The following is a 15000-nucleotide window of genomic DNA, read 5'->3' as shown; positions in this document are numbered from 1 at the left end:
ATAAATAATTTAAACGGAGTTTTAAGTTTCTCATAAATAGTCGTAACATAAATTTACTAGCCCCGCTTTCACCTGCTACCTCAACACGCCCTTCCAGGAAGTTCAGTCAGTTGCGTGAAAGTTTAATTAATCGAGATGTTCGTAAAATAAAAATTGATGAATAACAGAAAGGAATGTCATAAATAAGAATTAAAGTAAAGCATGGCCAAGTTCCCATTTTTTGGAAAAAAATTTGAATTTACGGCATTTTTACAGAGGGACCTATTTTTACACTATCTTTTCCGCAAAAAACAAACGAAGTTCCGGTTCAGTGACGCTATGACGTCAAGTTACTTTCTTGTGATTGGTCATCGGGCTCCTGCGGGAGTCTCATTTAGGCTCAGCTTTAGACATTAAAAAAGAATTTTAAAAATTCTCGGGAATTTTAGAAAAAAATTGACAATTTCGAGAACTTCAGAGCAATTTGAACTTTCACCTGACATGTTGGAAACTTTTCACCGGCAAAAACGTGGACAAAACGTGTATTTTTTTATTCCAACCGACCAGGAGAGGGGTCAGTCCGTTCATATCCATTCCTTATCAGCGGTTATTCACCAAAAGGAGTCCTACAGTGCATCTAAGCAGCGGTTTCTCACCGTAGTTTCGGAATCCGGATCTTTGCTTGATAGCAAATATGGCAGACTGCGCACTGTAAGAAACGAATTTTATAAGAATTTTCGGGAATTTGAGAGAGTTTTGGGAGAATTTTAGACACTTCTAAAAAAATTTTAGAGCTTTTGTTTGGGAAATTCCGGAAAGAATTTTAGACAATTTTTGGGGAATTATGTAGCTAAGCCTAGTCTCATTCATGATAAATTCAAACTAAAAATAAATCGGTCTGTGAAAATGCCGTGACAGGAATATATCGCTGTTGTTCGTTCCCTGTCATGGGCTCCTGGTTTACTCAGTATAACAACTTCCAAGATTTATTGAGATCCAAATTTTTTGCCTTAGCTTTTGTAGTTACAATTTATACTTCTTGTATCTTCCATCCCTTGCGACTTTTCCTGATCCACTCAAATTCTTTTCAATTTTAAATTAAGGGAAATTTCCGATTTTTTTCGTCGGGAATTGCGAGAGAGGTAAGAGGAATAGCGAAATCAAAAATTTTCGCCTAAATTACCCAGTTTCCTGAGACAAGGATATATATATATGTGGGACGTGGGATTACACCAGGAAAACCTTAAACAACAATGACCACAATCAGATTTTCTGAGCCCGCGAGACTTAGCACCCCCAGCAAAGCATTGTTTTAACGAAAACCGCTGGTCAGCAACCTGGTTCTGGTCATTGCTGTCTAAGGTCTTACACCATTACGGCCATCAATATGGAGGTCGCATAAACCCTAATTTGTGAGTATACATCCACTTCACATTCATTTTTCTGCAAAATCTGTTTTGTTCCAGCCATCGTTCACAGAGTTCAAAACCTTGAGAATCCTCCTTTTCGTCCACTTATCCCAACTCAGTATAATGACCTGCTTTACACAAAAATGATGTGTTCATGTTGGAATGAAGAGCCAAACTTAAGGCCAAAGTTCAATGAAATTCTTCAAACAATTAAGAAAATCAACGGAGGCAAGTAAGTTATGCTTCGTTGTAATACCTAATATAAGCTCAAATAGAGCGGTTTTCAATTGAGTGTCGAAAGTAATTAGTGAATTACTTTGGTTTATGATTACTTAGCTCAGTGATTGGTTCAAAGTTCTCGCGCCACTTTTTCAACCAATCAGAAGTGAAACCAAAAACAATCGTTGCTCGCGTGTGCACAATTTTACGCCCTTTGCGACAGCTCCGTGTAATAAGTTCGAGTTTTGATTGGTTTACTGGATTGTCTCCGTCATTTTTGATTGGCCAAAGTAATTACTTTGGTTTTGGTTTTACGACACTCATTTGAAAACCGCTCTATCCGATATTTTGATATAATTTTACGCTCTGGAAATATCCATAATTTGCATTCTTCCATCGGCCTTCACTAACCTCGTTCCCAGAGTCTCTTGGGAAAAAGAGATACCCCGGGGACGAGGTTGAGGCCTTCACTGAACTTAAGATTTAATGATTTATAGACACATTATCCCTGGTCAACCTTCTGCGCCTGTTCAGTGAAATGCGCTGCACCATCTTTTATTGCGAAAATGTTTAAGAATGGATCGGATTTCACTTCTCATCTTTTCTGCTGTGTTTCACTGTCAATGTTACTGCCCGCACTGAAGTTCTCGTTTATCTTTCTTCCCGTAACTTTATCCAGTAATATTACAAAAGACAGTTTGAATCATCGGATTTTGTAGTGACTCATGCCGGACCAACACGGTCTTTGAATACTCTGTTACTGAGGAGAAAGTGCTGCTTTTCTGCAAATGATCAGACTTTAAGTCTTCACAAACATAAAACTCTGTGGGACGTTAACTATTCGATAAGAGAGGGGCATGCAGTTGCCAGACCTGCAAAATGTGGCCGGCTTGGCAGCGATGCCGTGGGACTTGGTGGGTGCTGGGACATATAGATGTAGATATAGAGGCCAACTCTCTTCTCAATAATTTCTCATTGATGACAAGGCGTGGTTTATTTTCTTTGTCTTCAGAGAAATCAACATCATGGACAACATGATTTCATTAATGGAAAAATACACGGATCACTTGGAGGAAACAGTGAGAGAAAGAACTCAACAGCTTGAAGAGGAAAAAGCAAAGACTGACGCCCTGCTCTATAGAATGCTCCCAAAGTAAGTTTTCTGCGACTCAGTCGCACAACAGCGTTAACATGAACATTGATGGAGACCTAGTGCTTGGCGACGAGGATCCACAGCTACCTTGACAATGTTAAGGCGAAATTCATGATCAAAAACAGGACAGACGCATGAAAAACTGACACCAATTTGTTAAATCGACGATGGCAAGGTGCAATGTCAATAGTAATGATGATGACAACTGTAACACTGAAATGGCATTGTTAATACCCATATTTTCAATGACTTTGACCATGACATTGATGATGGCAATGACAACGAAAATGACAATGAAGATGACGAAGATCATGACGATGGTGATGTCGACGACAAAAAAGTACTAATTGTGGCATTGACGATTGTGATTATTTGGAAATGACTTTGATACTGACAATGACAATGACGAACGCACTGGCGGCATTATCTTTGATGTTGCTAATGACATCGGCAATAAATTTGACACTGGCATTGAGTGACACTGAAAATTTCAGTGGCGATGTCAATTGTGACGTTGATGTCAACATCGGCGATAGTTGCAACGACTTTGACGCTGACACCGAGGACGATTACAATTGTTTGCTGTATTGACAGAGGCGTTGGTAATGATATTATTGGCCATGACAATGACACTGATACTGAGGGTAAAAATGACAATGACGTTGACAGTTGCAGCATTGACAATGATAATGCAATGACGATTATAGTGATTATGACATAGACAATGGTATTGGCAATGATTTTGACGCTGACAAGTGACATTTAGGCCATGCGAACGATAATTGTAAGTGCACGTTCCGCAAGCATCGAAGTTACATCATAAATATTTAGTCTATCTTGTCCTTGTTTGCCCGCGTGTTTTCCTTGAATTGGGATATTACTCAGTAATCCTGGTATCGTTCATTTGTTATCAGGAGTGTCGCTGAGCAGTTGAAGCGAGGTGAACCAGTCACTGCAGAGGCATTCGATCAGGTCACAATATTCTTTAGCGACATTGTAGGATTTACTTGCTTGGCTTCCGATAGTAAACCACTGGAGGTAAATGTATGAGAAGTGTAAAAAAAAGATGATGAAAACACAAAACATTTGTTCGGCCATATTATTTCTTTTAATTGTTAACTAACTGTGCGCTATGTATGGAGCGTTTTCTCATGACGTCACAGCGGCCATGTTGATGTTCCAAAACAAAGGAATGGCGGCCATGATGGTGTACCAAACTAATCCTCGGGGATTTGAACTCTATTCTTATGTAATCCAATAAGGCTGCTGGTCACGTGAGTGAAAACGCTCCATTAAAATTAGATGGACATAGCACTAACACTGATAACTTTCATGCTCTTGTCCTTTTCCATTTGAGTTTAGTATTGTTTCGGAGTGATGTTAATTAATCCGGAGTATTGAGCTGCATTGAACCACCAACATTCTCTATCTTCGTATACAAAAAACTGTTCACGTACATTATATATTTTTTAGGAATTAGGTTTTCGGGTGCTTCTTCGGTTTTTTAATTACTTGTTTTTACGGCTATTCTCAAAGACTTTTCTCACAGGCATGGTATTTAAGAAGTATTGACATCTACATTGTTGTTTTTAGATAGTCAACTTGCTGAATGATCTCTACACTTGTTTTGATCACATTATTGATTGTCATGATGTTTATAAGGTAGGCATCTCCGGTGAATCGGTAAAGCAATTAGACTACGAATTTAAGTTTTCCAAAATTCAACTCCGTTATTTTCAGGTCAACGCACAATTCGAAATGGTTTTAGCCTCATAACTGCATACTTGGTAGAGTTTGGTCGTCCTTGTGTGTGTAGTCCTGACATTGACAGTTGTTGTTGTTGTTGTTGCCTGAGGCGCGTTTCGAAAACCTGCATAAGTAGAAGTCAAGTGGAGGTGACTAACACTGAGGTTATTTCCCCTCGAGACGAGGAAACCTTAGTTAACAACCAAACTCCTTTTTAGGATTACACGATAAAACTCCATCAAGGTGATCAACAAAGCGCATAGCGCTGACTTGACTACTATTCAGTGGAGAGCTTCAGCTGATCATCGCCGCGGTGTCTATGTTGCCGTTCAAATTCGTTCTCGGGTGGAATCCGTTTTTACATCAGGTTCAATTGGAGGATACCTAAACTTCGAGCCAGGATTCGAGCTAGGATCCGAGCCAGGATTCCAGCCAGGATTCGAGCTAAGATGAGCTTTCTCCGCTATTTATTCTCGAATCTCTCGGTTAGGTTAGGTCTCGAATCGGTTAGGTTAGGTCTATTTGCGTTGGTTCTGGTCTAGTTAGGTCTAATTAAAGGTTAGGGTTGGTCTCGTTTTGGTTTGGTTAGGTCTGGGTTAGGTCACGGTTAGCTCTCGAATCCTGGCTCGGATCCTAGCTCGGATCCTGGCTCGAATCCTGGCTCGGATCCTGGCTCGGATCCTGGCTCGGATCCTGGCTCGAATCCTGGCTTTATTCTTAGTTTATCTCGTTCAATTGGTTTATGTTGAATACGCAATCAGATGATTTTAAGATACTTTTTTGGAGCCTACTAAATTAAGCCTAGAGAAAAACTAGAGTCAAGGAAGAATTAGTTTTGGTTATTATACATGGATCATGTATCAATTGACTTATTATAATAAAGTAAGTAATGAAAAGAACTGTGTTGGGTTGAGCATGTTTGTCGTTGTAGTGTAGTGGTGAAGAGCTTACCGGAAAGTGAATAGTACGATTCTTTGTTCCCTTACTATATTGTAATGTTGAGACTGAATGGATAAGTGTATGAATACAGAAACCGATAAGATGACAAGATACATTGAACTGGAAATGTGTTGACGGATGCGTAAGACAGAGCTTGAGTGAAGGGTGTTTTCAATGCTTTTTGAGGGGTTGATAGATAGAGTGCATATTCAACCTACGTAAAATGAGGATGACCAGTTTGACCTCGGAAAAACAAATTCAACCTGACCCCGGATTTGACCTACAAAGTCAACATCTACGGCAAACAGCAAATATCAACCTGAAGTTTGCATTTTGCCAAAATAACGAAGAAACTTGCTTCATTGCAGCTCCTTTATCGCCTTTTATTTACGGATATCCACTGGCGGTAAATTTCTCAAAATAGAGATAAAAAACAGAATAAACGGATTTTCATGTTTTTCTGACAAGAAGCAGTCTGATGTTTGCCGTTTCAAGTTAACGTGATGCTAAATATCACCAATGACAAATATAAAAAGCAAAAACAAATAATCAAATTTGGTAATCTGCCGCGGAAACCTACTTACAGTCTTTCTTCCATTTCATATCAATATTTTAGAGCGTTTCGCGTTAAGGCCAAATCTGTCGTTTCTAATTATGCATCCCCTAAAAGAACAATGCCAGTTCGCTTTCTACTAATTTTCATGATTTGGCGTCTTGGTATTAATCGTTTTCTGTTCCTCCAACAGGTTGAGACAATTGGTGATTGTTACATGGTGGTGTCAGGTCTACCGAACCGAAACGGTATCATGCACGCAGGGGAGATTGCCAACATGTCGTTAGACCTTTTGAGTGACATGTGTCATTTTAAGATCAAGCATTTACCGGAAAAGCAACTCCAGCTAAGAATCGGAATCCACACGGGTGAGGTTTCTTGTCATGACCAGTCTTTTTCTTCAGCTTTATAGTTTTGAGACAAACAGTTGCTCTTGTCTCAACAGTGCATGTTTCTTTTGGAATGATTTGAAAACGAATCTGCTCTTTCTTTCTCAGGTTCTTGCGTAGCCGGTGTTGTTGGTCTCAAAATGCCACGATATTGTCTATTTGGCGACACGGTCAACACTGCTTCTAGAATGGAATCGAGTGGACTTGGTAAGTATTTTTAAAATGATGGTTTCGTAACTGGACCATTTTAATGGAACAGTGGCTGATGCGCAGAAGGGCGTCAATATTTGAGGGCTGGTGACAGAGCCGATAGTTAGGAGGTCGGCCGGGGTTATGAGGATAAGGCTCTGTTGCCTAGCACGCTATAAAGCAGTTTTTTAAAAATAGTTTCTCAGTAGAAATGATCCAACCAAGATTTATTGGTTTTAGCCCTCAGAATCCACGTGAGTCCTCAATGCAAGGTAATATTGGATAATATTGGCGGTTATCACGTAGAAGAAAGAGGCTTGACATCGATGAAGGTAAATGGTCTTTTCGTTTGTTGAATGATGAATGTATAATATGGGTTTTGAAACTGGCTTGCGATTGGATCGCCAAGAGCGATTTCTAATCTTAATATTACAGGAATCATTCTGTTACAACTGCATTGAAATGCAATGATTTTGTCTTGCATATCTCTCTAAAGATGTGACACTCTGAGACAAGAATAGTTTGATAGAAAAGAATGGTATGATGATAAAAAATTGAGACCCGCTGCCATCGCTGACGGTGAAATGAGCATCTCATGCAGTTTCCAAGATGCCTGATAAAAATCCAGGCTTAAACGGGGTTTGAACACGTGATCGTACAATTGCCGTAGAAAGAGTTATTCTTTAGTCTGTTCGTGTTACAAAATGGTAACGGATATCTTCGACTGTTTTTTATAATAAAACTACATTTATTATATAGATACTGATGAAATACCAGGATTTCGCCATTTACTAAAAAATCTTATCTTTACCGCGCGGTGAACATATCATTTTTATCTTTCACATGTGAGGATATAGGTGTCGTCATGGTAACAAACACGATTAGCCAATAAAATGCGAGCTTCTTCTTCATTGTAAGATACTTTACATTAACATTTTTATTGCAAAATTTTACATTATCATGATTTGCTTTTCATATCTTGTTTCATGTTACACAACATGCGTGTTTTAGCAGTTGGGTTCCACTTTTTCATCATTTTGAAAATGAAAAAAACAAGATGTTTTAAATCTGGATAATTTCATCAATATCTATATAATAAACAGAACATTACATGACCGCTTGGGGATACGAATTTTATCTTCTCGTGCTGAAAGTATCTCTCACTCGTTCGCTTCGCTCACTCGTGAGAGATACTTTCAGTACTCGAAGATAAAATTCGTATCCCTGCGCGGCCATGTAATATCAAGTAGGATGTCTGTGGCAGACCACGTCTGAAATTCGCTTGAGTGTCATTTCCCTTCTTCGGATTACTGCGTTCTCAAACTGAATTCGCAGAAGAAAGTATCCCTCAAATGGTCTTGGTCTGCTCTAAGAGCTAGCAACCTAAGTAACCCTTCTTTGAATGGATTTGTCGATGATTGCGAGAATATTACACCTCTTGCCGTCAATTCCGGTTCCTACCACAAGTAAATGTAAATAAAACTGCTTTTATTGAATGTGGGCCATACAAATTCATGAAAACGCCTGAAGTCGAAAAGGAAACGTTCGATTCTCATCACACTCAACCACTCAACCTTCACTTTCTTGGAGCTCCTTAGCGCTTTTACCACGTCTCTTGTGACTCTCAATTGGCTTCATTGCAACCAAACTTCAGATTTTACACAAACAGCAGCATCCCATGTAAACGCCACCAGGCGTTCTGTTTTGTTTTACTCTGGTAAAAATCTGTCTAATTTGTGATCAAGATTATTACGAATGCCCTGAAACATTTTGACCGTTTAGGCCTGAATTTCGATCAAAAAGTGTCTCCAAATAAGCCGCGTCCAATTGCCTCACGATAGTTGACATGCGCAAAGATAATTCTCATGGTGCGCCTCTGTAAGGCCGACAGCTCGTCTGTCAAGTAGCATGGGAGTAAATTATGAAAATCTGGAGAAGCGTACTAAGATTGCACGGTTTTGAGCTGTAATCTCGTTCAAACTTGAAGATGCTGGCACGTGCGCAAACCAGTTGTTTTTGAAAAAGAAAAAGCAGCATTACCTAGACACCCAGTCCCTTACCTAGATTTGACCGGGCTGCTGGGTACCAGTATGAGTTTGGTCCAATTAATCTACTGGCAATGCACGCTCGCATATTAGCAAAAAAATGTCGAAAGACATTATTATTCTTATAGCATACGAATGAAAGACCTATGCTACCTTCCCGTTCACGTAGTTGTAAGATTTAAAACTCGACTTTGCCGTGGACGAAAGGCAGAGTCATTGGTAAATGTCTGGAACAAAATCTGGAAATTATTCTTTCAACTTGGTACACTCTATCCTCACGGAATCAATGAACGCCTCTCATTCCATTAATTTATTCACAACTTCATGTTACCACATTTCCACCAATTGGAAAGCTCTTCCTCACCCGCATAAAAGCCACAATTCCTAAATTCGCTCTGACGAAGGGCTAATGCTCGAAACGTCAGCTTTCCAAATCGTTCACGGTGGTAATTCGACCTTTATCAACACGTCCGATAAAACCAAATTGTCCTGTTTCAATCTCCCACCGACGCAGCACCACAGTTTCTTTAGAAACTAGAAATTTGTTCATTGGTAAATGCCAGATTCGATATAACGGGACTGGAAAATTTTCACGTTCCCGTGAAAATATAGATTAAAGGCAGAGTGTTCCCCGCTAATATTTTATTAGTTGTTACTACCAAGTATTCAAGTTTCTTCACTTGAGCATTTTGGTTTTATTCGCAGGGAAAAGGAGCCTTGCTTACTTACTTTTTAAATGGACGGGATGGCTTCACAAAACCACTACCAGATCTTAGCAAAGCAGCAACCTTACAAGAACATAACTTTAAGTGATACAAAAACAGTGAAATAAACTTCGATCTTCAAATTTCACCCTGAGCAGATATATCACACAAAGATTGTTGTATATTTTAGGATTGACAAGCCGAATCCTGTTTGATACAATACACACGGGTCAGATAGAAATATTTTTAAAAAAGATTTGTATAAAGTTATTTTTTTACTGATGTAATTAAATTTATTTTAATTGTCATTTGTATTTATTATAACTACTATTTATATGACGCTTTCCTTAGGGTTGATTGTTCTTGAATAAAATAAAGTATTTTAGAAACTGAAACAAAGAATAGAACAAAAAGCATGCTATGAACTCGAAATCATGTCCTCTTGCGTTCAGTAGGCGATTTCAGTTTAATTCAGTTCGCAAGCGCTTTTCATAGGATAACACTAGTTGACTTTCACCAAAAGTGATTTCTTACTTACGGCAATGAGTTTTTAAGACGAAGACAATGATTTAGAAGGGTGAAAGACTCGAATCTATACTTTTCGCTTGACACTAATGCCAAAGTCCCGTTGGGCTAACAAGGCAAAGATAAAAAATCCCAATTTTTTAAAGTGCCTTCACGGAGGTAAAATACCCGAGAGACCAACCGTTTTGAAATCGGTGCCTTGACGTTAATACTCCAGATCTGTGACAAAACACTAAAACGTTGTTACTTTTTTTAATGAAATGAACGGAATGTCTTCTTTTTTCTCAGTTCAGTGTCTCGGGATTTCTCAGTCTCGTAAAGCTTGGGAATATACCTTGTGTGAAACGTAAGGAAGTTCCTCGTGGGGTTTCAGTGGATGTCTAACAAAGGTCTTTAAGATTCCAGTTTTAAAAAAAATAGAACACACTATTGAAAGAGTCTTCCTTTGGCTTTATTCGCTCTGAATTGAGTAAACAAAGTGTGACCTGCGAGACTACATTTACCACATCACCTAGTTTAAGTAAGCGCTAAAACAGAGTTTTTTCGTTTCATTTATTTTAATTGTTATGTTGACAGAGCTCGAGGGTGACTCTGCCGAAACATAGCTAACACTTGCCAAATGTCACGTGGTTCTAGTGATTCCGCGTGAATGGGGATACATTGTACCCCTCACGCCACCTTTTACCAAAATATCCCGTATCTTGAGAATCCATAATAGGGCCTCGTTGTTGCCATTTGCACATCCCACAGTCACCTCATTCTGCTAACAATCGTTTTGTAAATGTCGTAGTCGATATTTATAATGGCCGGGAACGACATGCACAAAACGGGACCAAAAGTTTTACCGATCACAGGGTCATGTCGGAATTTTTGCTCGTTTCTTTTTTTTTTTTTTCAGTGTAAGAGGAAAACTTTGAGATTCGAAATTCTAGTTCATCATCATTTATATATTTCAGTTTTTCTTTTTCCATTATCCCACGTAAATTATTGTTTTCCATTACGCGATTATGCAAGTTGATTTTTTCGATCAATATCAAGCTTATCCTCTAGTCAAAGAAATAAACTTTTATTTATGTATTGACCGAGCAATAGCGAGGTCAATACATCAAGGCCTCGGTCTGAGATTTTCCTGTAAGGACCGAACGGACGAGGTTAATAAGTTATTTATTATATGTCTTTTTTAGCGTTATTCTTAAAAAGAATACAATAAAAACACTGGAAGTAATTGACCACATCCGCTTGGGCGCGCAAGAGGTAATTCGAGGTCGCGTTCACTGAACCGAAACGAACCTGGCGATGCGATCAAAACCACAAGACACAGTTTCTTTAACAATGGGACAATTTTTGTTTTTATTACGCCAAGATCTAGGGTAAATTTTACTCACAACTCAAAAGAGTCGTCGAGCCGAGAAAATTTTTCACAATGCCCGGTCATTACAAGAAAATCTTGCCCGCTCAGCAGCCAATCAGAGCGCGGGTACTATTGTAGCCATATAATAAATTCATTTAAATATTCCGATGTTTCTTTGAATGAAAAAACCGATTCAGGAGGGTTCCAGTGTTCCAGCTATTCAAATCCTCTGTTTTTCACCAGGGCGCGCAATCCCTTCAACATCATAATTCTCTGTCTTAGTTTTCTTTTAAGGTTATTATCTTTGCCTCTTTCCAATTGATCTCTGTTACATTCTGCACTGTGTCGCGCTAAACTACCGTCCTCCTTTTCCATGCGTTGTTCAGCTGAAGCCAGTCTACCGCATAAAATGTCTTCCTTGGTCAGTCTGACTTCACTTTCGTGTTCTCTTTTTTTTTTTCTCGTTTGGAATAATCCCTGTTTGTCCTATGTATACTGATTCTCCACCTTCAAGGGGTATTCTGTACACTACCTTTTAGTCACGACCACGACCTCTCAGACCTGTACTGATCTTTCAGCGATGAGAAATGGTATTAACTAAAAATGGAAACCCCGTTGAGACGAAACCACCATTTTCTTCAAAGTAATTGAGCTGAAAAAGGTTTGCACAAAATTAGATAACCTGAAAAGCTATATCGCAGACAAAGTTTCTGAGTTTCACAAAAGACTTTTGTTTTCCGATTCAAGGCAAAACTGCACTTGTTCAGACGTAGTCAAAATTAGTCAGCTAATAACCGTTCACAAGTTATTTGAGTGAAATGAAACAGAACAACCTCACTAAACTCAGAAATAATAATACTGATAATAAAAAATCTCTATTTCATTTATCTCGAAATGTGTTGCTGCAATCAATACAGCACTTCTACCTAGGGCACAAAAATAATACTGAACAGGGTTCGTATTCTTAAGAGTTTTTCAGACTTTCCATGACCTTTTCCATGACTTTTTCCAGTTTTCCATGACCGAAAGTTTAGCTGCCAGTTTCGAAAATTGTCAAAATCGTCCTTGAATTTGGGGTATTTTCTGACATAACTCGTCTGCATTTTATTTAGCCCTTGCTTCCACTTCTGCAATAATCTACGTACCACACGTAACTATAATTTTCCATGAGCGACAATTAAATTCCACGACTTTCCAGGCCTGGAAACTGAAATACTTTCAATTCCATGACTTTCCAGGTTTTCCATGACCCGGTACGAACCCTGTTGAAGTTTTCATTAATCCTCTTAAGATGGCTGACACCACTTCCTAGGAATATTCCACTTCTAGTTTACAGATTACCGTAAAATCTCTTCTTCAAAGTGTATTTTCAAAGGCCTGAGATGAGAGCGAGACCTGACGGAGAGGAGCTGTACTTAAATACAGAACTTTAACCATCGACAACACATATAATTGAGCCATGGTAACAAAATCAATGAGCTGGAGGGATTAGCAGCCAACACAAGATAGACAGTAAGTAGTAAGGGACGTACCCTTATATTTTTCAGGGGTGGGCGGGGAGAGGTTGGGTAGTTTTCTGGGGTATGAAATGAATGATTTTTTTTGGCGCGCAATATTTCAAAAATAATAATAATTATGATGGCAGTAGACAACACTTGCTCAATCTTTTCCCATGGCTCCACTTGCACTAATTTTTTTAAAGCAGTTTTTTCTCTACAGGAGTTTTTTTTGGTAAGTGCCTAACCTTCCCCCACCCCTTAAAAAAAATAAAGAATGGTCCATCCCTTACCAGCTTGGAGAGTGTGCACGCATAAAATGAACAGGGTCTCTTTTTAAATTAACGAGAGGTAAAAAAATATAAATACTTAAAAGATCATTTACTGCATAAGTTTATAATACATATAACAAAAAAAGCCAGTAAAAGTAGCATAATCTGCCATAACAATAAACAGTAAAATTTCCATTCCAATGAACACTTATTGTCCAAGTTGCTCATCTTAACTTCTCTCGTGCCTGAAATTGCTTGAACTTTTTGTCTCTTTTATCGAAAAAAAAAATAGTTGTTTATACTCGTCCGCGTCAACTTTGGTGCTGTTGATGCGTGTTTATTTTAAGCAAGATAACATCGAAAATGGGAAAGCACAGACGAGTTTTATAGTAAATGTAATATTATGTTACTCCGTAATTAATAATAATAATAATAATAATAATAATAATATTATTATTATTATTATTATTATTATTATTATTATTATTTAATACATTTCTATAGCGCAAATTAACATATATATCTGTTATACCTCCCATCTCAAATACGTTTTCTGATTGGAGGAGAACGTGTCACGTGTCATTGGTCAAAACTTCATGACGCCCTAGGGCGAACAAAACTTCATGACGCCCTAGGGCAACAACAACTTGAACTTTCGACTCACACGTGATCAGGTCGTGCACCTTTGAAACGGCGGCAAATCTGTACGCCAGCCGACGTCAAGCAAATAATTTTTATCTGTGTATTGTTCTATTTTGAGTTGGGAGGTATAACAAAACACTTTAAAATGACTGGCCCCTCGGGAAACAGCGAGATTTGTTTCCCCTCGACCTCACTGGTTCCCTCGGCTTCGCCTCGGGCAACATTGAGGGTCTCGGGGAAACAAAACTCACTGTTTCCCTTGGGGCCAGTCATTAAGTGCTTAATGATCAAATGCTCTTTACAATAACATATACCAACCTCGTTCCCAGGACCTTTTCCCTTCCCTGGCTCGGTGTTTGGAACCCCCGATGAAACACTCGCACTCGCTTTTGATATATTACTTCCTTTTCAAATATACTTGCGATACTGAAGTCACTGGACAATGTTACTTGTAAATTTAACACGCCCCAAGACTTGACACCTATTTCGACTTTGAGCCGTATTGTATTGTACATTGGAGGTTTAAAATTACTATGATCACAGCTCACATGCATAACTTAAAGGTCACTTGTTTTCTATTCTCTTTCTGTTATATGCATAAGAGTATTACAGTCAAACCAAGTGAAGCGTACCCCTCCAGATTACATTAATGAATTGATTATTTGAATATTGAACCCGCTAGTCACTTCAAGAATGCAATAATGAATTGATTATTTGAATATGAAATTCGCTAGTCATTTCAAAAGTCAACAGTAACTTGATTTTTTTTAACATTTAACCCATTCTCTATTTCCGAATTCCCCATAATACACTTCGTTTGCCCCCCAAATCTTGCATAAACTATTGTTTTCAAATGCTCTTGGGGACACTGCATATTCCCAAGAGCATTTGAAAACAATGGTTTTATGCAAAATTTGGGGGGGCAAACAAAGTGTATTATGGGGAATTCGAAAATAGAGAATTAGCCGTATTCTTGGAACGAGTAGTGAGTTCAATTAATTATCCGATAATCAATTCATTATTGCATTCTTGAAACGACTAGCAGGTTCAATATTCAAATAATCAACTCATTAATGTAATCTTGAGGGGCACGCTTCACGTGGTTTGACTGTAAAGGATTGCCTTTGATGTGTAAAGATAAAAACTAGCGATAAAATAGAACCACGTATCGACCTCTCCGAGGTCATTTCTAAGTAAAAAAGCTATTTACATTAGTTTAAATTTAAAAACTTGGTATGCCTTATCACACCGGTGAGACAATTTGCAAAATACGGTTTATAAATTGCACGGCTTCGCAAAAGTACAGTTACACCTCCCACCCCACGCCAGATAAATTTGAAAACGGAGGTTTCACTCTGAAAACGCATCAAATGTTTTCCGTCCACACTA

The 15000-nt window shown here is 38.5% G+C and overlaps 1 protein-coding gene across 1 annotated transcript in view; it reads left to right on the top strand.

Annotated features, from left to right (window-relative positions):
- LOC138019888 (atrial natriuretic peptide receptor 1-like) overlaps positions 1-9630 on the top strand; it is a 24701-nt gene extending 15071 nt beyond the window's left edge. Inside the window, exons 13-20 of the mRNA XM_068866848.1 lie at positions 1446-1620; positions 2620-2760; positions 3675-3798; positions 4354-4422; positions 6192-6366; positions 6496-6594; positions 6817-6908; positions 9327-9630. Of these exons, the coding sequence (XP_068722949.1) occupies positions 1446-1620; positions 2620-2760; positions 3675-3798; positions 4354-4422; positions 6192-6366; positions 6496-6594; positions 6817-6908; positions 9327-9434 (983 nt within the window). The 3' untranslated portion in view covers positions 9435-9630. The remainder of the gene's footprint in view (positions 1-1445; positions 1621-2619; positions 2761-3674; positions 3799-4353; positions 4423-6191; positions 6367-6495; positions 6595-6816; positions 6909-9326) is intronic.
- Positions 9631-15000: the final 5370 nt, after the last annotated feature.

This window comes from Montipora capricornis, chromosome 10, assembly GCF_036669925.1.
Source record: "Montipora capricornis isolate CH-2021 chromosome 10, ASM3666992v2, whole genome shotgun sequence".
Lineage (NCBI taxonomy): Eukaryota > Metazoa > Cnidaria > Anthozoa > Scleractinia > Acroporidae > Montipora > Montipora capricornis.
Note: the sequence above shows the minus strand (reverse complement) of the source record. Positions and strands in the feature narration are given on the sequence as shown.